The 24,339-nt window shown below is 42.2% G+C and overlaps 1 protein-coding gene across 1 annotated transcript in view; it reads left to right on the top strand.

Moving 5' to 3' along the window:
* Window positions 1-24,339, top strand: part of Wdfy2 (WD repeat and FYVE domain containing 2) — a 48,490-nt gene that overhangs the window by 7,082 nt on the left and 17,069 nt on the right. The window contains exons 7-10 of the mRNA XM_050194822.3: window positions 5,012-5,124; window positions 13,486-13,612; window positions 14,092-14,197; window positions 19,188-19,289. Coding sequence (XP_050050779.1) covers window positions 5,012-5,124; window positions 13,486-13,612; window positions 14,092-14,197; window positions 19,188-19,289 — 448 coding nt within the window. The remainder of the gene's footprint in view (window positions 1-5,011; window positions 5,125-13,485; window positions 13,613-14,091; window positions 14,198-19,187; window positions 19,290-24,339) is intronic.

Genomic DNA, 24,339 nt, shown 5'->3' with positions numbered 1-24,339 from the left:
GTTATACATTAGAAGTTGTTACATGCCCTCTAGGATGCATTTTACCACAAGAATTTTTCAAATTGGTTCATTAGTAGCAGAGATAAAAATATTTCAGTGCTGCAAACCCGTGATTTCAGGAGGCGAGCGTCACCGCAAATATAACACTCATGCCACTCACCCCGTCTAGCCTCTGCAAACGAAACTCCTTCCCTGCGTTCTCCCATACCGGCGCTGAAGGATCGCATGATGCATACGTCATGGGCTCCGCCTCTTTTCTCTCTCTTCTTTTTTCCCCTCGCTTATTTGCTGTGTGGTGCACTTCTGTTGGCGGTCTCTTGTGCGAGTTGTTGCATTTGTCTGGTTTCATTCAGTGCATGATTTTGCGCGCTATGCATGAGAACACCTGACCAGTGGTATAGGTCAGTGCTACATGAACACCGAGGCAGACGCAAGCAGATCACAGAGCATGATCGAGCGCTGGAGCACATTAGAAAATGACATAGTTTTGCTCTCTGCGTGTGCAACTGCACGAATGTGAACAAGGAGACGAAACGAAAGTTCATCTCTCTTGCCGCCGTATGAAGTAAAACGAAGACACGCAGACATTCAGTTTGTAGGCTTTATTATTTATGTAAAGTTTAATTCGTCTATTGGAACTACAGATCAAACAAATAACTGCTGTTGCCTTGAATAATTCTCAGTCACGTGCCACTATGAGCACTGTCACAGCATTGCCATGCACATAGGCGCGCTCGTGCAATAACCATCAACTCTCTGGCTGGGAGCACAGCGCCCATAAGGAGAAGGGCAATTGGCATTTAGTTTGAAGTTTACGCTCTTTCCACGGCACACAGGGATGTAATACTTAGCAGACCCGATGGTTAGCGTGCATTGTATGCACTGCACTTGTCAGCTCAATATGGCCAGACCTGGTGAGGGGCCCTTTAAGAGGCAGAGGCCGTATTGTGCAAAGATTAATTTCTTCTGATTGTGTTCATTTCTTACTATCCCACCTAGTGGCTAATCCTGGCAATAGCAGCAGTGTCGTGCTAGACAGTGACGAAAGGCGAGATAATTAAAGAATTAAAATTATTGCAAAATATGGTCCCCATGCACTCTTAGAAACATTAGCGATAGTATTGCAGCCTTTATGCTGTCTTCTCTTAAGTTTTGAGAGTAACTTATAATTCATCAGTGAGTGGGATTTCATGATTTGTTTACTAAATAAATAATAAATGTTCGGCTCCGCCCACAATGGCTTGTCACACTGTGCATGCTGAAATGGCCTGCTTTATGCACCTAGCAGCATTTACATGCACATGGCTCAGACGGAGCACAGCATGCTTTTGTGCACCCATTACTAAATTAAGCAGGTTTAATACTGTAAGTCAAGCAGTAAAGCAGACTACAAGACAATAAAAAATACTTACATGTGTTGAGAGATAAACTGACAAGATAGTTTTTTTATGGCCCCAAAAAGATAGGAGCATCTTTTAGACGGCATTTGTTTTCAATAGTATGTGAAGTTACACATTAGTTGGTGCTGTCACACACATGTTACATTGCCCATTCGGGACAGGCTCGCACTCGTGCATGTATGACACTGTCCATAGAGAGGTTGAAGAACTGACTGGTTAAAATGAGTCCTGAGCCCTCCAATATGTGACCCCTTAGCAGGTCAGCTATAGCTTCAGGGTAATAAAACAAGTCGCTCATCTGTTACGAAAAGGATTGAAAGATGGCGCCACCATCCCATGCAATGTTTCATACTAGCCAGCTCCTCCTGAATTCTCCCCTTCCTCCGTGTATGCAACCCTCCTCCTCCATGAACTTCGAGCAGACGAAATATGAAGTTGCGTCTGGCCCTCTGGTTCTGCAGCTCTCCCATCTCTACGCACTGTATGCTCCTACTGCCATGTAGCCACATCTGTGTTCTTGTACCCCTGTGCTTAATAAACCCTGTTAAGCCCCATTTAACAAAAATCCAGTGTTGTAGCGCCCAATAAACAAGACATAACAAAACATCATCTTTATCTATTAGGTTCGCTTCCTCATCTGACCATTACTTTGTTCCCACCAGTCATAGCATTACCATGTGGCAGGATAGTTTGTACTGTATTGCCTCAGTTAATGACAATCTAAAAAGTGTTCAATCTAAAAAGTGTTCAAGCAGAAAAACTGCAGCTTTATAATTGGCATTCTTTAGAACAAATCGTAGGTCCATCTGACATTACGATGCAGAAACAAGTTCAGAAGCCACGTGAGATGAATTCATGCATGCACTTCTTCATCTGTGCTCCTACAGAGTGCCTCTGCCAGTGCCACAATGCAGTGCATGTTGTGTTTGAGTTGATTTTTGATCTTCTCAAGTGCATAAACATGTTTAATAATCAAGGAGTTAAGGATTGTTGAAAACAGTCAGTATTTTGTCTCAGCACGTAGATAGAAAAGCATGGCAGATATTTCGTATGAATTATAAGATTTATTTTTCCAAGGTTGCCACAACCTTGTTGCATGATATTCTTATGTTGGAAATTTAGTCGCTAGCCGTTGGTCACAATTTATCATGGACAAAGCTATCAAAAGCTGCGACTGTGGTGAGTTGTGTATGCAGTCAGTTTCACCCTTGGTTGGGTGTGACTGTGTGTTTAATGGGCTGAATTCAAAGAAAACTGTGCAGTGAACTTGCGGCAAATGCAAGTTAATGCAAGCAAATGCAAGCTAAACTGCTGGTGTTCTAATGTACTGTGGTTTGCTAGGTGTGTGTTGCTTCCAATCAGTAAAACTCTGCAATTGCTGTAGCTACAAATGCTAATCAAGTTTAAAAGCAGCATGAAGATGTGGGGCACAGCTCCAACTACCGATGTCCTGTATGTTTATTTCATGTCCCGTCTTTTTTTTTTTATCATGGTTGCCAGCTTTGCTGTAGAATTTATATTTCAGCATAAAAACTCATTTAGTTTTATTCCAAAACATCTTTTTTATAATTGCTTAGTGCAAGTTGAATTGGGTTAAACTAAACTTGCTCAAATGGAACTGCACAGTGATTTTGTACTTTGCTTAAAGGGGTCCTGAACCACCCTCGGGCTTGAAGTAACATAGTCTGCGGGTAGCATATGCTGCTGTGAACACCTCAGCCAAGTTTTGCTGTCGTACCGGTGCGTGGAGCTCACAAGTGGATTGCGAAATTGCCTTTCTCTGAAACGCTCTCTCTTCGCCAAAAGGCCCTGTCCTCGCTCTCTTCTAGACGCACTGTTTCGTTATCGGATGCACTATTTCGTCATTCCCTTAGACGGCTGCTATTGGCTGATAGCTGACATCAAGTTGCGGTTGGCTACATGGCGTCGATACTGCGTCCGCTGCGGGGTGCCGCGACAAGTCCACTGGCTAAGTGCACTGCGGCTCACTAAGGACAACCACATTTGGCTAATGTTTAATGCATCATAGGCACCAAAGGGGGAAGTCGTGGCGTCTACATTAACATTGGAAATGAAATTTGAACGGTGCGCCATGGTGACATTTAGAAGGCGAAGCGTTGTGGGCGTGTCCCACTGCGTCGTAGCCTTCGCAGTACAAAGCATTGAAGAACGGGAGCGCAGCAGAGGCCGTGTTTGATTGCCAATAACTCCGCTTCTGCTGAATGCATTGAAGCACTTTTTGCGGCAAAGTTTTTCTGAAATAGCCTATTTTCACTTAAAATGCATTTCTCCACTTTGATAAATAGTGGTTCAGGGCCCCTTTAAACAGAACTGGCACCAGAACTACCAAGGCCCTTGCTGTCTATTACACTGCATATGATACAGCCACAGTTCTATTAACACATGGAAAGGTAATGTTCAAGAATAATGAAAAACCGTTCCATCAGATAATTCCCCCATTTTGATGCTGATTTTCCTGCAGTGTTCATTTTGGTTAGCTTAGTGTGTGTCTCCTCCTGTTCTGCATCATGATGGAAACTGTAAAATAGCAAGTGCATAAAGTACATATGTTTGCTGGTATAATGGATGTCATCAAAGTGGCTAATAGCATTGAAGTGATATGCAAAGTCGCTAAGGTTTCACGATGATGACCTGTGTAGTTGTGATCCATCGTGGTGTGTAGTATGGGAATGCTTTGAAAGGAATTGTGTGGAAGTTCTGCAGCATTACCACGAAACACAAAAGATGTGGAGAATTCATAGACAACCTTTGGTGAATGCACACGTACAGGCAAAATATGCTTTTGTGCATTCTAGGTAATTGCAGCACTAGACAACAAATAGAAAAGAATGTAGTTAGATCTTCATCCCCTTTTTAGAGCCACATTTCTTTCTTCCTCCTCAGTTCCATTTCAACAGATTCTGCTGTAGTAGGATGTCCTGGCACTAGTTTTTGTTATAGCTTGTATAATGCAATGCACAAACATGTAAAAGAAATGTGGTATACTGTGTACTATGTGTCCCAGCTAATATTAGCCAAGCTGTTCAACGAAAAAAGGATTTAAAAAACATGGTGCAAGATACAATTAAAAGAACTACAATGTTTGATCATCAGTGTTCTGACAACCGAACACTGTAGATCTTAAAATCATACCTTGCAGCTTGTTTTTTTTAATGATCTTTTTCTTTGAACAGCTTGGCTAGTGTTAGCTGGGACACACTATATAAACAGATGTTTTTGCATTTGATGCCAGTTTTTCTATTTATATGCCAAAAGAAAGTTTAGTAAACCTTGTAGGAGAAAGGTTGTTTTACAAGCTCAGTTGAACAGGCTGTGGATGAATGTTTGGTTGCAAAACTTTATTTTTCTGTTCAGTGTGACATTACAGGAGGACACGAATTAGCACACAATTCATGCTCCACTAACAGCCAGTGAAATGAGCACAGACTTGTACATGGCTCTGCCTCAATATGAGATCTGGCCGCATATGTGAGTGGGTGGCAAGATTAGCATGCAACGTGCATTGTGTTGCATTTGCTTGACTTGATTCTTAGGCTAGGATTATCACTGCCTTGTCAGCTGCGTGTGCTACCTTAATTGATGCTTGCCAGGTTTGATGCACAGTCCAAGCATGCCTTTGTCGGAGACTACTCTGGGCAGATAACCATGCTGAAGGTGGAGCAAACTGGCTATAAGCCTGTTACTACCCTCAAGGGTCACTCTGGTAAGTCTTTCTTTAATCGTGTAGCCGAGCTTATTCCCCGTGTTGCTCAGTAACCACCCCTAACGTAGATTCAATGCACATTGCGACGTGCATTGTATGGTTGTCCTCTTCATCTTTTGATTTTAATATATAACTATCATGCAGGCTACAGGTTTCATCTTTTAATCTCGCTGAGTTTAAGGGTATTTTCGTGAGGACAGCTTGTAAATCTTCTTCACTGAGCGCTTCCAGAAAACGCAGTGCCACGTTGTCCACTAATGAATAAGCACAAATTATTATGATCACATCAATCCTGGCCACCGCAGCTGCATTTTGATGGGCGCGAAATGCAAAAATTCTCTTGCACTAAGATTAGGTGCACATTAAAGAACCCCTGGTGGACAAAATTAATCTGGAGTCCCCCACTACAGCATTCCTCATAACCATATTGTGGTTTTGGCATGTAAAACCCCAGAATGTAATTTTGTTTGTGAACACAGGGTGAACTGGCCTGTTTCCATGAGTAATTTGCCTAGATTTGACTTTCTACCAATTTGTGTTCAATATTTGCTTTGTCCACACATCCTGCATTATTCATTTATGGCTTGCCAGGTATTGGCTGTCTTATTGGCTGCTAGGGCCGTTTCCCATAGTGAGTATACTAAGATGAAGTGTGAAATGTGGTACACTCTTTGTCATGGAATAAATATGGTAACTACCATACATTGTTTCATAAAAAACTACAGCTTGAGGAACGGACTGCACTGTCGTTCTGTAACTGCACTGTTGGTCAGAAAAAATGCTTGTGGATTATTTGATCCACGAAACAACTCATTCTTGTGGCTTGGGTGCACAGTTAGTATTTTGTAGCCGCACTATGGTGGTTGCGCACACAGGTGCACGCTGCACTTATTGACACGAGAACTTGCCCACCAGGAAGTTCATTTGTTAAAGGGTTATTAAGGGCACAAGGGTCGCAATCTGGGCTTGTTGGTAATGCATCTTGAAGGGGTGTACGGTAGCGCGATTATTATTATTATTATTTGTTTTGAACACATATACACAGTTAACAGGAAAGGGAAAGCGACGAGCAGGCTGGCAACTGCCACCGGAAAAGGCACAACGCCTGCCTACTCTGCTGAAGGGAGGTGACAGCAACACAGAAATGGAAGATGGAAGGAAAGGAGGAGAGAGGAAAGGAAGAGCAACAGGACAAGATGGGACAAAAGAAGACTCGCAGCGCTATCTTCCAACAATCTGTTGGAAGATAGCGCTGCGTCTGTTCCTGTGTGTCTTCTTTTGTCCCGTCTTTTAATCGCGGTACCGTACACCCCTTGAAGATGTTATTAAGGGAATGGGGTTTTGTGACCTTCAACAGCATCTGCTTGGAGCTCGAACCAGGTTGACCATCGGAGTGGTTTCAGCAGGGAAGACCAGGTGATATAAAAACAAATAAGAGAAGCTTAATACATCATTGCGGGTGAGTGATGCACTCTAAGACAAAAAAAAATACAGATACGTTCAGCGTGCATGCACCTGCACACAAGGGCAGAGAAGATGCAGCCACACGTGGTGGCTCGCTGGCTTTCTTATACCCTCCACCATCCGAGCAACCTTATTCTCTGTTGCTCCCTGGTAGAGGGCCTTGTCAGGACATGTCGGGTCAACCCACACAAAGGGGCACGGGAGGGAAACCACTCCTTGGCATAGAGGGGTTGAACATAGGACAGAGGGGTGTGGGATTTGCACATTCCGTGCATAATCTCATAGCACACACCTGATGGGCAACTATTTTCATGTTGATGAGCGTGACGATTAGGCACGCAGTGTCCCAGGTGTTTGGCATTTGTTCCATTGATTGCTGCACAAAGTGAACTGTAACAGGGTGTTGTGGCCATAAACTATTACTTATGACAGCATGGTTGAAAACGTGATAAATTGGTCATGAGACTGCAGAAATAAACATAGTATCTGGGAGGTACATTAAGTGAGCATGCTGTTATTTGGGCATTGAAGTGGCATTGTGGCTAGGAAAGGTATTGGTACAGAACATATTCACAGGGTTTCTACTGCATCTGGCTCTCAAAAGCTCTCGATGCATTAGGCAGTTTCAGAACAGGGGACAACACTTCTTTCGGCAACAAAAGAAACAACTCTGAAGTGCAGGCCAAGGTTCCTGTGCCTGCAGTTGTTAATTAGTTTCATGTCTCACTGGCCATCTGCTAGCCTCCTTATCTCGGGTAGTAGAATGGCTGCCCTGAAAAGCGCTTTGGTCCTGGGTTCAGTCCTCGGACCGAAACAAAATTTTCTTCAACTGCCAAGCTTCCTTTTTGAAGAACTCATATGGGTTTCCTTTGTAGCATCCTACTACTTGCAGCGGGATGGCAATTCTTCTGTTTCATGAATCATGGGGCATGGGTTATGTTTCATGTCCAAGCCATTGGGTGTCGACACCATCAAAACAAGGAACACTGCACACCAACAGCAGTTGTAGTCTGAACCTAAACTAAGCCTATTCTGTAGACATACGTGAATCCGATCTGGCTAATTAGAATTTTCAGTTAATTCAAGCTCGACGGAAGAGTCCTGGCCAGTGCCCATACATTTCTATGGGCTCAAACTTCCGCTTGTTCTATCCTAGAATTAGCCTTTGCCAACTAATTCAAACTTGACCGGTTAGTTTCGGCTCAGCACAGTCGTGTTATGCGGTGAAGCATATGCAAGGTGTTGCGGTGAAGCATACCAAGAATGAAAAGGGGCAACTGTGATGGGTCATTCCTTAATTGTACAGGTGTGTGCCCGCCGTCTCCGGGCATCTAGATCTCTAATAAGCATACTGACAGTTATTCAGAGCTATTTCTGACATTGCTGCACTGATTTGAGCTCTTGTTTTGCCTGCCATGCGTGTCTCGTATATGAAACCGTTAACAGGGTGTAGTATGCATTCCTTAATTATATATACCATGCACTGAGAAACATAGAACAATCACCCGTGTCGGAAAAGTTAGCAAAAAGGTAGGCGGTAAGATGAAAAAACACCTATGAAAGTCGAGGAGAGGTTCAAAGCCAATAAAAGAGCATTTTATTGGGCGAACCTGTGCCCTCAAAAGCAGGCTACACTCGAGGAACAATGACAGTGGCGAGCACAGTCAGTGACCGTTAAAAATCTCTGTTGATCAAGCTTGTGGGCTTTTATACATGCGTCATCGAAGGTTACAGAGTAATCACTGGTGCCCGCGTGTCTTCCAGAAAGTTCTACACAATTCACGTCGCACATGCAGTCAGATTACACAACCTTTGGTGACAACAGACAGCACATAGAACCATCGATAAGATTCAAGAAACTTCCGATACATGCGGGTGCGTCCTGGGCTGAGCGATAACATTTGTTAGACGGTGAAAAGCAGTCACCCGAAAAAGATAAACAAGTACATGTGTCAATAGTAATTATCCATTGTATTATAAATGATAAGTTATTCATTTCTGCACAGCCCTTCCCTATGACAGTTTGAGAAGTAGAATCTGTATCATCACCTTTGCTCTCACTATTCCAAAGAGTCCTGCCCAGAGTGCATTATACGGAATGCATTTGGTTTCAGAGCGACTCGGATGCTCTCCAGTGCTCTGATAACTGATAAGAATTTCTGAGACATGAGATCTCTCTTCTGAAACACTGCAATATTTCTCAAAGGTGGGGACGTACGGCCACAATGTACATTTGCAAACCTAGCATTTGATATCCTTGTCTTATATGATCCTAGCAGAAGCCTGTGCAATTGAGAAGTGCTTATTGTGGCGTGCACTGAGCACCGGCACTGAAGATGAAGAAACAAGCCCAAAGTTTTACGCATTTCAAAAGAGTCTCTCTGACAGCAGTGGCAAATAAAACATCCAGAAAATCAAGGACATCTCAACTGACAGTATGCGCCATAAATAAACAGGAATGCCTTACATTCACTTTGTATGATGCATAACAAATCGCAACACCAAATTTCAGAAGATGCAAATAAATTCCGAGGTCATAAGGGCATCGGATCATTCAAAATTTTACTTTATCATTATATTGCCAGGATTTTCTTTACTAACTTTTTATGAGCAGCTTGTGTTACTCAGAAAATTGTATCTCAAGAACTGTTTTCACAACAGGGCAAAAATAGCACTAACATTATTTTAAATTTTATAACTTTGAAAGCTTGAAAAAGTAAAGTGACAGCTTTGCATAAGTCTGTTTCTATTTGACCTGCATCATTTCTACTATTGCATCTGAAAGTCGAATACTTTGATGAGTATAATTACAGAGAAAATAAGACTATCCTATTTCAGAATGTGTTATGTGAATGCAGAAGCCATGGGCATGATCAGCATTTTCAGGATACCTTGTGTCATTTGAGTGTACTTAAGGGAAAATTAAGTTGAACTGTATTAATAAGTTACCCTTCTACTATACCAAAAAGGGCACTCTTACTGTTAGAGGAAGTTTGGCGAATATGGAAGATACGACACAGTCTTGTAGCATTTGATGCCACACCAGCTCGCTGTGACATCGTGGATTTTAGCATTGCAGTGTCTGCTCGGGCCTAGTTGATTTCTCGAACTACAAGATGGACTACATTTTGTGCCAAAGGAATCAAACACTGGACTTTACAATTTTTGAGAACTTCTACTTCACCACAACAGCCCAAATACGATGAAATATTTTTAAAATGCGTGACGTTACACTAATGCACCAACGCTGAAGTTCCTGTGCAATACTCAAAAAAAGAAGTTTAACCTTAATTTTCTATTCTAATAATGGACCTCTTGCCATTAATATAATGAAAATTGTTATCAAAGAATACTTAGTCAGTCTAATCAACCTAACTCGATTATGCGATTCTTCTTAATTATCCTTTTCTGATAAGCATGACGCTCAGTGTGTGCCATTGGCAGTGCAAGTTTAGATTTTGACAGGAAACTGATGGTAGACCCAGGTGCCCTCAAGTTGCCTCTGGCCACTTTTTGGCTGGGTTTTCAACCATCTTGTTGGAAATGCAGTTTATTATTGATTTATTTGTATGTCAGTGGTGAGCAGGAGAGTGGCAACTTTCACGCTTGCAAAAAGATGCCTGAGCAGGTCCCACCTCTACCCCAGGAAAATGTAGCTCTACACATGATCTGCTCCAATAGCTGTCACTGGTTCAGCCAGAAGTTTTCTCAGCATATACCGAGGGATGTTATCAGCCTGTGGATAACATGGTGCACGTTGAATGCTTGGTAAAGTTCGGCAGCTAAAGAAGAGTGACACAACCAAGGGGGAACGTAGCGGCATTAAGCAATGAGAAAAATGAAAACTAATGAGGTTCATTCAGTGGAAGCTAAGGCTGCAGTCGCAAGGTTTGATACGCGCTAATGAGTCTGAAGTGCAAGCGAAGTGCTGCAAGCAGGATGATTTGCAGTGTGCAGCTGTGGTAGCAACTATGCCTGGATGCGCAAGCAAACCATATTTGGCAAGGGGGTTCAGTGTTTGTGAATAAGAAGTTTGCACAAGCACTCTTTGCAGCCATTTTAAATGTTGCTTAGCCATCACTGAGACTGCTTTACACCTAGAGCAAAGCTGCAGTGTATTTCACGTTGACCAGTTAAACAATTGTCATTTTGATGGTTGTTTGGCTATAAGTTGCTGTGTTCAGTACGTTGGAAGCATCTTCCATATAAGTCAAATGTAGTACCTGACGTTTCAGGATGTTGCATTCAAGCATTAAATTGCATACTCCACTTGAATATGATTGACATAATAGTTCTGTGAAACCTGCAAGGTGGAGAGAAGTAATTAAAGGGAAAATCAGACATCCATCTGTTCGTGGCAATTGCTACAAAGGAAATCCATACGGGTTCCTCCAAAGAAAAGCCTCGCAGCCCTGCCTTTGCTTTGAGTTGTCGACAAATTCAACTTCGCTTGCCATCTGCTAGACATCTGGTTAGCTCAGATGGTAGAGCGGCTGCCCCGAAAAGGTGGTGGTCCTGGGTTCGAGTCCCGTACCAGGACGATTTTTTCTTCAACTGCGAGGCTTTTCTTTGGAGGAAACTGTATGGGTTTCCTTTGTAGCAATTGCTATGAACGGGCGGATGTCTGATTTTCCCTTTATTAATCCACTGTAGTGCCACTACATTCTCGGAACAGATATCCTTTTCATGAGTTGCGAAATAAGATTGTGTGTCAGAATGGGTGCTGTTGGCTTTAGTGCATGGGAAAAAACATCATCTGACAGTGTAGATGTACTTGTAAGACCCCGAGTGACGGGGAATAATTTTGTCCCCTGCCAGCTATTTGTAACGGGCGCGTGAAAATTCGCAATTGTCTTGTCTTGCACTTGTATGTTGCACTGAAGCTTTCCTGTCGATTTTCACCAACCCTGCAGCCTCCTTGAAGACTCCTGGGCCAGTTAATGTACCAGTTCTTTCCAACCAATTTCGTTCCATTCTTATTATTTAGCACTCTGCAGAAGAGTAAAACATTTTTTTGTTGTGATGCTTTGTGCAGATCGCCATTTTATATACAGTAACAGGTGGTGATAAAGTCTGTGATGGGGTGCATGGCGAGGCCCCAGCATCTTGACCTCACCTAGTGTCCCACATCATTTACACCACTCTGAGCTAGCCGATTCTTCTAATGATGTGGATGGCGTGCTGGCCAAGCCAGTGACAAAGCATATATGAAGAATAGTATTGGAATGGAAGCGCTACATGTTGTGTTTAAAAATAACCAGGCAACGAGGCTTTTCTTTGGAGGAAACTGTATGGGTTTCCTTTGTAGCAATTGCTATGAACGGGCGGATGTCTGATTTTCCCTTTATTAATCCACTGTAGTGCCACTACATTCTCGGAACAGATATCCTTTTCATGAGTTGCGAAATAAGATGGTGTGTCAGAATGGGTGCTGTTGGCTTTAGTGCATGGGAAAAAACATCATCTGACAGTGTAGATGTACTTGTAAGACCCCGAGTGATGGGGAATAATTTGAGCTAGTTGAGGTATGTCAGTCATCGAGGTTTTGCCTCGTGCATCAGCCAGACCTTCCATTGTTACAATAAACCTGTTGGTTAAAAGTGCAACTTTGTTTCACATTTCATTCACACTTTGGATCCAAAGACGTTTCATTAGCAACTCACTGTTCTGATTCTTCAAAGCTGAAACATTTTCGAATTGCTGAAGTACCATTCTCTTCTGTGGTACATAATATCCATGCACACTTCAAACGCGAAGCACAATATGACTGTTCAAGCTAATGAGTTGCTATGGAATTAGCAAGGTGACAGTGCTTGCCACCCTCAACCTTGCAGATTTCTGTGGGACTTGTTTGGGCAATCTTCCAGTGTTTTTATCTGCAACTAATTTTTACTCATCCTGCTACCTGCTAGCCTCCTCGTTAGCTCATTTGGCTGAGTGCTCTGAAAAGGTGGTCCAGTCAGGCCTAGAGTTTCACAGAATATTAGAGGGAAATATGAAGCTACAATCATTTAGTCATTATAGGAATCATCAATAGTACATTGATTATTCTACAATTTGACATGGATTCAGTTATCTTTTCTTGTTTCCTGTGGTTCATTTATGTTGCCTGTTAACCTTGTAATGTTTCCTTAGGTCACCTCAGTGTTTTGAAATGTTCTGCAAACCAACAAATTGTGGAAATGGGGGCTAAGTAAGACTGATAGTTGCCACACTGCAAATGTGAAATTGTAAAATGAGCTTGAAAAGCATTGATAGAGAATCCATAAGGTCACTCAAAGCCAGAAATACGAAATCTAAGGAAATCTTATGTGCTGTCCATCATTCCCATGCTGTCTGAACAGTCATACTGGCAGTGCAAGCAGACACTAGTGCTAGATTTTGCTCTGGTAATTTTGGTATGAAACTCATCCAGGTTCAAACCTCGGATGAGAACAAACTTTTTTAACTGCAAAGCTTTTTTTTTCTGAGAAACCTGTAGGGTTACCCTTTGTAGCTTTATGCATTTATGTGTACGGCGACCGTTAACGTAAATGTACTCTCCTGGGTGTTTTCTTGAACATGGATAAGAGAACATGGACAGCAAAAAATGGCTTTTGTTCTGTTTTCTTCATGTGGTGCAGAATTTATCAGTAGGGCGTTGCTGTAATTTATTGCATAATCATTGCTACCATTTATCAGTTGCTCTAGTTACATGCCTAACGTAAAATTGGTGAGACTATTTGAACATTGTATATGCAGCCTTTTTGAAGACAACCTTGCTATCTCTTCAATGCTTCCTGGGACAGTTTTTGTACTCAATTTTGAAGTAAATTAGTCAAGTTGGGGACTACCTATGTGAAATAACCAGTTCTGCATTTGTTTAAGGGTACCTTGGCCTTTGCATGCTTGTTGCAGGGAGCATACGGTGCCTAACCTGGGATGCAGAACGCAAACTGCTTTTTTCTGGTGGCTTTGACCAGACCATCATTGTGTGGGACATTGGAGGCAAGCAGGGCACTGCCTACGAACTGCAGGGGCACCAGTACGTCTTGTTTTGCTCCACTTTTTGCTAACGCATGCAGAATGACTGATGGAATTTGATGACGATATTGGAGGCTTCTTTTGGAGAACTTTGCTGTTCACAGCCCAAGAGTTCAAAAGTGTCGTCTCTGTGTGTCTCTTTCTACATCCTCGTTCAGTCACGCTTACACATTCTATCATGAATTCTAACCATCTAGCCTGCCAACGCATTTTAACCAAGTTTAAAGAACACTTGTTTGATGAACAGCAGTTTTGCATTGATAGAAATGGTATTGCTGAATTCAGTGCTTTGTGAATTCTGCTAACTTGTGCATGTATAAATTCCTGCATGGTGCTGCAATAATCATCTAACTTGGTTCTGTATTATTTTTGCCGCTTTCCTCTTAGCCAAGCACCATTAGCTGTCTGTCTGGAAGCTTAATTGGTGTTTCTTTCTTCGCTTTTTCATCGTATTGACAAATACTGCCTCTTGTCTTCTAGCAACAAAGTGACGGCATTGTGTTATCATAGTCCAGGAAAGACGCTTATTTCGGCAGGCGAAGATTCGATGCTGGTTTTCTGGAACATGACAACCAAGAGGATAGAGGTATGTAACTTTTAATTGCCGAACTCTGTCGAGTGAAACTAGCTTAGCAGGACTCTTTGAGGAACTATCGGACATTGTTTGGGATATGATCAGCCTTAGTGAGATTAGAACTGATGAGGCTTATACATTGCTGAATAATGGCCATATCCTCTGCTATAGAGGTCTCCCAGATAAGAAGCAATATGGGGTAGGATTCCTAATCCATAAGGACATAGCGGGAAGCATTGATGAATTCTACAACATTAATGAGAGGGTAGCTGTAGTCATAATCAAACTTAATAAGAGGTATAGATTAAAAGTAGTACAAGCCTATGCTCCAACATCCAGTCACGATGATGATGAAGTAGATCAGTTTTATGAAGCTGTTGAATTAGCGATAAGTGCAAATCGGTATACTATAGTAATGGGCGATTTCAATGCAAAAGGGGGGGAAAGCAGGCTGGTGAACAAGTAATTGGCAACTACGGCGTCGATTCCAGGAACGCTAGAGGAAAGATGCTGGTAGAATTCGCAGAAAGGAATAAGCTAAGAATAATGAACACCTTTTTCAGGAAACGTAGCAACAGAAAGTGGACCTGGGAAAGCCCTAATGGTAAAACAAGAAATGAAATTGATTTCATACTTTCTGCCGATCCTGGCATAGTGCTGGATGTACAAGTGATAGGTAGGGTAAGGTGCAGTGATCATAGGTTAGTGAGGGCTAGGATTCACCTCAATTTGAACAGGGAAAGAGTAAAATTGGTCAAGGAGGAACCGGTAAACCTAGAGGCAATAATGGTTAAAGCAGACAAATTCAGGCTGGTACTTGCAAACAAATATGCAGCCTTAGAACAGAGAGATGAAGATGCCATTGAGGTAATTAATGAAACCGTAACTAGGCTGGCTTAAGAGGCAGCAATTGGAAGTGGGAGGCAAGGCACCAAGGCAACCAGTGAGCAAGCTCTCCCAAGTAACAGAGGACATAATAAAGAAACGACAAAGAATGAAAGTGTCCAACTCAAGAGATAAGATAGAATTCGCGGAACTGTCAAAACTGATCAAGGCGAAAATAAGTGATATTCAAAATTGCAACGTTAGAAAGACTGAAGAAGCCATAAAAAATGGACGCAGCCTGAAATCAGCGAGAAGGAAACTTGGCATAGGACAAACCAAGATGCATACACTGAAAGATAAGCAGGGTAATATCATCAGCAATGTCGAAGGTATAATAAAAGTAGCGGAAGAATTCTATACTGACCTGTACAGTACCCAGAGGAGTCAGGATACCTCCATTAGAAACAGTAATGAACAGGATACAGAAACTCCTCCTATAACTAGTGATGAAGTCAGAAGGGCCTTGCAAGACATGAAACGAGGAAGAGCGGCAGGTGAAGATGGAGTAACAGTCGATTTAATCAAAGATGGGGGAGACATGCTGCTTGGAAAACTGGCGGCTCTTTATATGAAGTTTCTATCGACTGCAAGGGTCCCAGAAAACTGGAAGAATGCAAACATTATACTAATCCACAAAAAGGGAGACGTTAAAGAACTGAAAAACTATAGGCCCATTAGCTTAATATTTACCAAAATAATCGCCAATAGAATAAGGGCAACACTGGTCTTTAGTCAACCAAGGGAACAGGCTGGCTTCAGGAAGGGATACTCTACAATGGGTCATATCCATGTCATTAATCAGGTTATCGAGAAATCCGCAGAGTATAATAAGCCTCTCTATATGGCTTTCATAGATTACGAAAAGGCATTTGATTCAGTAGAGACACCAACAGTCATAGCAGCATTACATAATCAAGGAGTACAGAACGCTTACGTAAATACCTTGGAAAATATCTACAGAGGTTCTACAGCCACCTTAATTCTACACAAGAAAAGCAGGAAGATACCTATAAAGAAAAGGGTCAAACATGGAGACAGTCTCTCCAATGCTATTCACTGCGTGCTTAGAAGAAGTATTCAAGCTATTAAAGTGGGAAGGCTTAAGGGTAAAAATCGACGGCGAATATCTCAGCAACCTTTGGTTTGCCGATGACATTTTTCTATTCAGCAATAGTGCAGATGAATTACAACAAATGATTGAGGACCTTAACAGAGAGAGTGTAAGAGTGGGGTTGAAGATTAATATGCAGAAGACAAACATAATTATGAATAGCCAGGCAAGAGAACAAGAGTTCAGGATTGCCAGTCAGCCTCTAGAGTCTGTGAAGGAGTAAGTTTACCTAAGTCAACTAATTACGGGGAACCCTGGTCATGAGAAGGAAGTTCATAGAAGAATGAAAATGGGTTGGATCGCATATGGCAGACATTGTCAGCTCCTGACTGGAATCTTGCCATTATCATCGAAAAGGAAGGTGTACAATCAGTGCATTTTACCAGTGCTCACATATGGGGCAGAGACTTAGAGACTGACAAAGAAGCTTGAGAACAAGTTAAGGACCACGCAAAGTGCGAAGAGTGATGGAACGAAGATTGCTAGGCATGGGAGGGGTGGGGGAGGACGTTAATTAAGAGACAGAAAGAGCGCAGTTTGGATCAGAGAGCTAACGGGTATAGACGATATTCTAATCGACGTAAAGAGAAAAAAATGGAGCTGGGTAAGTCATGTAATGCGTCAGTTAGATAACCGCTGGACCATAAGGGTTACAGAATGGGTACCAAGAGAAGGGAAGTGCAGTCGAGGACGGCAGAAAACTAGGTTGAGCGATGAAATTAGAAAATTCGCGGTGCGCTAGTTGGAATCGGTTGGTGCAGGACAGGGGTAATTGTAGATCGCGGGGAGAGGCCTTTATCCTGCAGTGGACACAAAACAGGCTGATGATGATGATGGTGATGACGAATATAAATTTCTGTATTGAAAACAATTGGTTTTGAAAATAACTTATGTTATACCTAGGGGCTCTTATGCTTGTTTGTGACATTTGAAATTCTTTACTGAGCTCAATGCAATCCATAAATAAGAAAATAGCATTGTTAAAGGTGATCACACAGGGCACCTATTAAGGGTTATTTCAGGCTTATTTTTCTTGGTTAGTGGCTTGTACTGGTCTTTTGTGAAGCCCTGTGTCCAGGTGCTTGATGTACCCTCTAGTAGCTGCTATAGAAAACGTTTTTCTTTCTATATTTTGTGTGAGCGTTATCTTTTGCATGTGACCAAAGTAGCTGTGCTCAGGTTTCCAAGGTTATCAGAGGAAAGAAACATGGTAGTGCACCGAAGACCATGTGCAGAGAGCTGAGGCTTTTCCTCAGGCAAATGCTGCAGGAGATGTACTTGCTTGCTAAGCTCAAAGGTGGTGATAACAGTACTAGGACTATAGCATAAGATTGCAAAGCAACTGAGGTGTTGAGAGGGTAAGACCATTCTATTAACATGGTGTGATGATACAAATGAGTGAGGTGCAGGACTAAGGCGCACAAAACGTACTGCAGACATTTGTGCATTTGGTATGTTGCTTGTTGGCTCGTGTAAGTTTTGGAATGTGATTTAAATATAGTGTTCCTCATGCATGCACTCTTTAATGCAACCAGACCACTTATTGTTATGTCGTAGTAACATATGAACATTAACCCTTCGTGGTCATGAGCGTTTACCCACTTTGCGGTCTTTCCAGTCAATAACTATTCTGACTGTTTTTGGATGCTGCACAGAAAGTGCCCCCTTGTGAACAAATGTCGAGTAACTTACTTCAAAAATTTTTCCTTGTGCCTGAGACTCCCGTACTGTGCACTCCCTCTCTAGCCAGCATTGTATAGTTGATCACCACAGAAACTGTTTTCTTTAGTGTCATTGTCGTTACTTTTGTCAGGGCTCTCATCCAAGGATGTTTGCTGGCTCTCTAAAGGCAGAATATATCCATCCTCAGTACTAAGATCATCTTCAGATTCACTTAACTAGCACGAGATCTTTCCTTGTAATGCACGCCATTCTCGTAATGCTTCATGCCATGAAAAGTGCATAAATTTCTTGAAGTGTGCCACTAAAGAAGCACTGCAACAAACAAAAGAAAAGCCAGCGCAGTCAAGTTAGGGCGCTACCTGCCATCTGACCAAAAACAATATTTTAGCACGTTGGGTGTGGGCTGACACATGACCGCTAACGATTACCATATTTATTCTATTCTAATGTGCACTTTCTTTCTGCAGAAAATGTACTAAAAAATTACATGCGCATTAGCTTTGAGTATGTAACCAAAACTACAATACTGACAAGCTATCATCATTGCCATTCTCAATTTCTGTAATCCAATCCAATCCACAAATTGCTTCCGGCTGTTGTAACTTTGTGCCCGTTCGGTAAGTTCATTAGGCTGGCATAGTCTGCAAGTCGTTTAAGAAGTGGTACCCCAAATACTGTAGGCTTCACTGAAGATTAGATATTCTGAGCTGTCAGTAGCTACGAGGAAGCCGCCGATAGCAATTATGAAGGGTGTCCTGTCCACTATAGCTCAAATGTTATAAATTTTCTTTTTCCAACTGAGAACAAATTACCATTACTCTCTCTCTCGCTATCAAGAACTCGTGAGCAAACAATCAAGGACATTGCATTTCTAATTTCTTGAAATATGAAAATGAGGGTGTATGTAACAATCAAAAAGGCATCCCGTATTTAATTACTGGTCCCAAAACACAGGTGCGCATTGCAGTCAAGGATGAGCTAGACTCGAGTAACTATGGTAACTGATACATCATGTTCAACATTTAGCAGTCGTGTCAAGTCGTGTCAAGTTTAGGTGGACCTGCCATGTTGACTCTGTTGCCCTGGTGCTTTCCTGCTGAGTACCAGGTCAAGGGATCGATTGTTGGTAGCTGTGGCTGCATTCCAGTGAGTGCAGAATGCAAAAATGCTCTTGTTTTGAAGCCTGTGTTGTTAGAATTAGTCTGGAACATCATTCATAGCTGAAGGGTCACTTTGGAATGTGATACCCCCCCAAATAAAGTTACGTGCCCAATTCCGTATTGGGGCCTGCTTTTTACATCAGCATGCTCTCTGATTTCTCAGACACCCGAGTGGGGAGAGAGCGACACGTGCCAACGGTGTTCTCGTCCGTTCTTCTGGAACATAAAGGCAATGGTGGACCAGAAAACGATCGGGATCCGACAGGTAAAAAAAAGGTGTTTTATTATGGGCCCTTATGAAAAAATCTGCTACTTCCTTTTGTCTGGCGCATTTTACATGCTCTTTGCACGCTGCCAGCATGAGCCAGTAGTCATCTTGAACAGGCAGTGAGCTTAGGTTTTCAGTAAAATAACTCCACTCTTTAAGGCATGGCAAAATACAAGTTTAGAGAGTGAGTAGCGATTGTTTAACACATTTGGGGGCAACAGCTGCTCTCCAAGCTATACACTCGGGGTGTCTACCAATCGGGCAAAGCGGGAATTCTCAGGGATATTGAATAGCCTGGAAATAATCCGGGAGAACTCGGGGAATTTGTGCTTCTATCAGGGAAAATTAGCTGCGAGTTTATTGAAAGGGAATGAAAGTCGCAGTAATGCTGGCTCGAGTAACAGAGAGGAATCGAAAGAAATCTACTTTGACTCTGTGTCGTCGGCTGGAGGAGTTGCCAGTGCACAGTCAGCGACCGACTTTCCGGACGCCCGATAATTTGGACAGCTTCGCGGCTCCGTCACCTACCCCATAGAGTTTGTGTATAAGAACATCTGAAATTTCGGATGCACGAACCCTTCGCCGTCCGATTTTCCGGACTTTTTGCCGTGACCGCAGGTCTGAAATCGCACCAATCAAATCCGCCACTGCCGCCATATTGATTGCCTCGCCGCCCGAACCGGCGTGGCAGTCGTTGCCACCACCGCGGCAACGCTAGGCCTAGCTGCTTCGACTTTCGCTACCAAGCTTCTTGCTGTTCGACGCCGTGTTTTTCATTAAAACAATTCGCCACTGTTAGCAATGGCGCAGACTCCGCCTTTGTAATCTTCGCCAATGGCTTCGAAACTCGAAAAGCGCGACGCGTTGCATAATGCTAGTTCCCGAAAGTCAGCTTCGCCTTAATACAGTAATGCTACGCGGTGAAGCATAAGCGTGGGAAGGGGGGGCAATTGTCGCGGGACACAGTTTGTATTCCTTAATTATACACGCGCGCACCCGTCATCTCCTGTCACAGTACGAGCACCGATATGCCTAATAAGTATACTGGCAGGCATTCAGAACTTTTTCGGATGTGCCTGTGGCTATTTGAGCCCTTAAGGGCAGTAAAAGACATGCATTCATTTTTTCGGACTGCCCGATTTTTCTAACGTTTTCGCGGCCCCTAGGGAGTCTGAGAAATCGGACCTTCATTATACAACCAATGAAGAGGATGCTTCAAATGATCTGTAGGGCGAACGCGCGGGGAAGGACGATGAGAACAGAAAGGACCGATGCTTGAGGAATGAACGGGAAAGGAAGCCTGCCACCACTTCTTTGAAGGAGCTTGAGCTCACAAGAAAAGAAGAAAAAAAAGTATTGGCTGACGCCAAGATGCAGGTGTCCATCATTAAAACCAAAATAAACTCTTTAAATCAGTGAAACACAACATTGAGGCGTTGCGCGCAGGCTGAGAATATGTCTGAACAGTTGAGGTTGACTTAACAGCTGTTAAGAGAGAGAATCTCACTTGTGACAAAGCTCAGGCCTCATACGAATGAGCTTGCTATCAATTGATAGAAATAGCTCATATTCGAAAATATTTGCTTCTGTATGCATCTCCGTTTTATTTGTATTTGAGAATGTTCGACTCGATTCGCTATGGGTTTTACTTTTTTTTTTTTTCGGAGGTATTTTATTTTCTGTGCATTTATTTCACTAACACCTCCCTTCTGTTTTCTTTTTGAATAAAATAAACACTACTCCTTATTATTTAAACTGGATTAAGTCTTCTTTTTTTTTTTTACGATGCTTACTAGAGAGTGACAGCATCGGGCGACATGGTGTCAGCCCATCTTGACATAAAACACAGTTCTGTGTCACTCAGGAAATTTTACAAAGTCACTCAGATAAAACCTGGAAAACTCGGGGAAATTGGAAATGTCAACTTGGTAGACACCCTGACACTGTTCCACCATAACTTGGCAAATGGGGAAGGCTGCAGGTGCTGTTGGCCAGTAGTATCGTGATAGAACGCCGCATGACTTCTCCCAGTGTACCACTACACCTGCCGCCATGGCGGTCCACTTCCATCAGTGGGAGCTGTCTGCTCAAAAAGAAAGAAAGCATAGTGCAGACATTCCTGTCCAGACAGAGTATGCACCGTGTGTGCCTGCATATTTGGCGCGGCAGGCCAAAGTGGGAGCAGTCATCTGCTGAAAAAGAAAAAAAAGATGCCATAGTGCAGAAATTCCAGGACACACATATTTGTCACCCCCATCCCCTTGTCAGTCAGCCCAACTTTCTTGTTTATAAATTGAAAAGGCAACTGGTGCAATATGTGTAAAAAAAGAGATGTTTCGAGGGAATCTATATTTTTAAAGAATGCCTGATGATGAGTAATGAGGATGTCAAAAATTGTTTCGAACAGAGAGAATCGCATTAAAAAAACACACACACGAACTATGTTCCATAGACTATGTTAAAAAATGGATAGCTCTCTTCAGTGTGGAGTGTGCAGGTGCTGCAGCCTTTGCTGTTTGCCAAGTTACGGTGAAACAGTGTGAAGCAAACCTTGTGCTTGCTGCTGTTCCTTTTGGTGTGTTACTTTTTTAGCTTATTCATTGCATCCCAAAGGGACACTAAAGAGCAACACTAAACAATTTTTATACTGATAAAGTATTTGTTCAAAACTTTATTTTTTGTTCATTTGGAAGAAAAGGGTTTTGACCATTACTAGAGATAATGCAGGCCCAACTTCCCCATTTGGAATGTCGGGAATTTAAAAAGTGTTGTACTTGTGCTGCTTTGGTGCCACAAAAGTTCTTGAAAGTTGCTAGGCTGAATCTAACTTCTTTAAAGTGCAGTAGAACTCGCTTATAACAATATTCAAGTGCCAAGAAAATTCCATTTTATAACCGATAATTGTTATAGCCAGGTTGCACAAAAAGAACCAGAGGGGAGAGACATTCAGACATTTTATTTGGGCAGAAAGAAGCACAGTCAGACCCACTTATACCATTACCGGTTTTGACAATACTCCAATGTAACAATGAGCAGCTGCCCAACCTGAAATTTTTTGTTCTATGGTAAAGTAAACTTCTTACTACATTGTTCCCATGCCACATTATCAGCTATAACAATTCAATCTGGCTACTAGATGTCTGCGCCAAAAAGAAAAGGAATGTGACATCCAAGGAAAAAATGAGTCGCTTCGCCACCCTCATCTTTGCCTTAGTGGCCTCTCTCCGCTCTTCCTTCTACCCATCCCTCTGATGTTGGCGAAAGAGTGGAAGAGAGATAAGAGAGTGGCGTGACAAATGTGTGCCGTGCAGGGCACAAAGTAGGATGTGATAAAAGGGCTTGTTTTCTCCCCCCCCCCCCCCCTCCAAAGGATTTTGAATTTTTTTTTCCTGTCAGAGCACATACTCCGTAGCCAAATTTAATTGTTGTAACTGATAATACACCATAGGGAGAATTGTGGTAAGCGAATTATTTTACCGTAGAACACATACAAAAGTTGACTGTGCATCAGCTGCTCATTGTTATAATCTGGTATGTTGTTAAACCAGTATCGTTATAAGTAGGTCTTACCATGCAATGTAGCCCTTTTTTACCAATAAACAATTCACTACACCCAAGTACATGTAATGGTACTAGTATTCAAAACCCATCAGCCCAGTGAGCTGGTACGAAAACTTGGGAGTGGCATCGCCACCCATATTTCCTTTTCATATTTTTTCTGGCTTGCGAAATCTCTTCTCACGGTAAGGGTGGACTTTTTTGCCATTGCAGAATCGCAATTTTTACTAATACAGCTCAATGTAATATTCCTTTTTAGTGTCCCTTTTAAAAAAAGCTATGAGGTATGACTATCTTTATATGGTATTTTTATAGTGCATATGAACAAGAAGAGAAACCGTTGTCCTTGATTTTTGTTCATTGCAACCATATAAAGCCAACAGGCAATGAAGCCAAGGAAATCATGGGGGTAATTAGCTGTGGTTGAAATTAAACAGTTGAAGATAATGAGAAAAAGGGAATGTCCACTTTTATTTTTCCTTTTCCTCATTACTTGCCGTTTTTCAATTTCAAACGGCGAATTACCCCTATGCTTTCCTTGGCTTCATTGCCTGTATTTGTAGCTCATAGGAATACAAGGCTAGGCAAGTTCTTGACGTTGCATGAAAGAAAACGGGGTGAAGAAAAGAAGGAACACACTCTATCAGTTTTCTTCCTTCTCATTTGCCTGTGGGGTCTTGTGGCAGATAAAATCATGTAATTCATTAAAACGCTGCAGTAGTTGCCGAGGCACTATATAACAGTATAATTCCAGCATCTGAAGTGATACTAGAGTGTACATTTTTCTGAAATTTGCTGCAACAAGCATGTAATAATATAAAAATCCTGTGTTGCAGCTTACCATAGCGCTCAGGTTTTTGTTGGATTTCTATTGTATTTTGTGTGCGACAATCTTCAGCAGTAATTCTATCTGTAAAGAATATGTAATGCAGCTGAAGTTGGCTTCAGCAACCTGGCCGAGTGCAACTGTGTGAGTAGGTGTATCCACAACTGGCCTTTCTGCAATGACCTCCATCGCACTCGGTGTGAATTCTAACATATGTAGTGTCAGATATCATATTTGCAGTGTTTCGTACCATCATTTACAGGCTGTGCAGGCAGTTGCAACTATTATTCCACATTTAGTTCAGCCAAAGGGTTCAAGATAACTGCAGCACAAATAGCACAGTTTGAGTTCAAAAGTATATTTCACTTTTGCTTCGCATGTTCACTTAAGGGCAAATTAACAGCATTATCATCTGGTTTGCTGTAGCAAACCACGTGATAAAGTGGTTTTAGTGTTTAAAATCCTGCACTGTCTATTTCACAATTGGAGATTTTTTCAGATGTGGACACCTGATGGCATGAAGTGGAAAGGGTAGGGAGAGTGCGATTAGTGCAAAAAGGAATTTCCTAGCTTTCTAAAACAGTGTTTGGTTTTACAGCTGTAGTCTAATCCTTTCGGCTTCCTGTTCATGCTTTGAACCTACTTCTTTCACTAGCAACTGTG

Source organism: Dermacentor andersoni, chromosome 1, assembly GCF_023375885.2.
Source record: "Dermacentor andersoni chromosome 1, qqDerAnde1_hic_scaffold, whole genome shotgun sequence".
NCBI classification, from domain to species: Eukaryota; Metazoa; Arthropoda; class Arachnida; order Ixodida; family Ixodidae; genus Dermacentor; species Dermacentor andersoni.
This window is presented reverse-complemented; position numbering and strand designations above follow the sequence as displayed.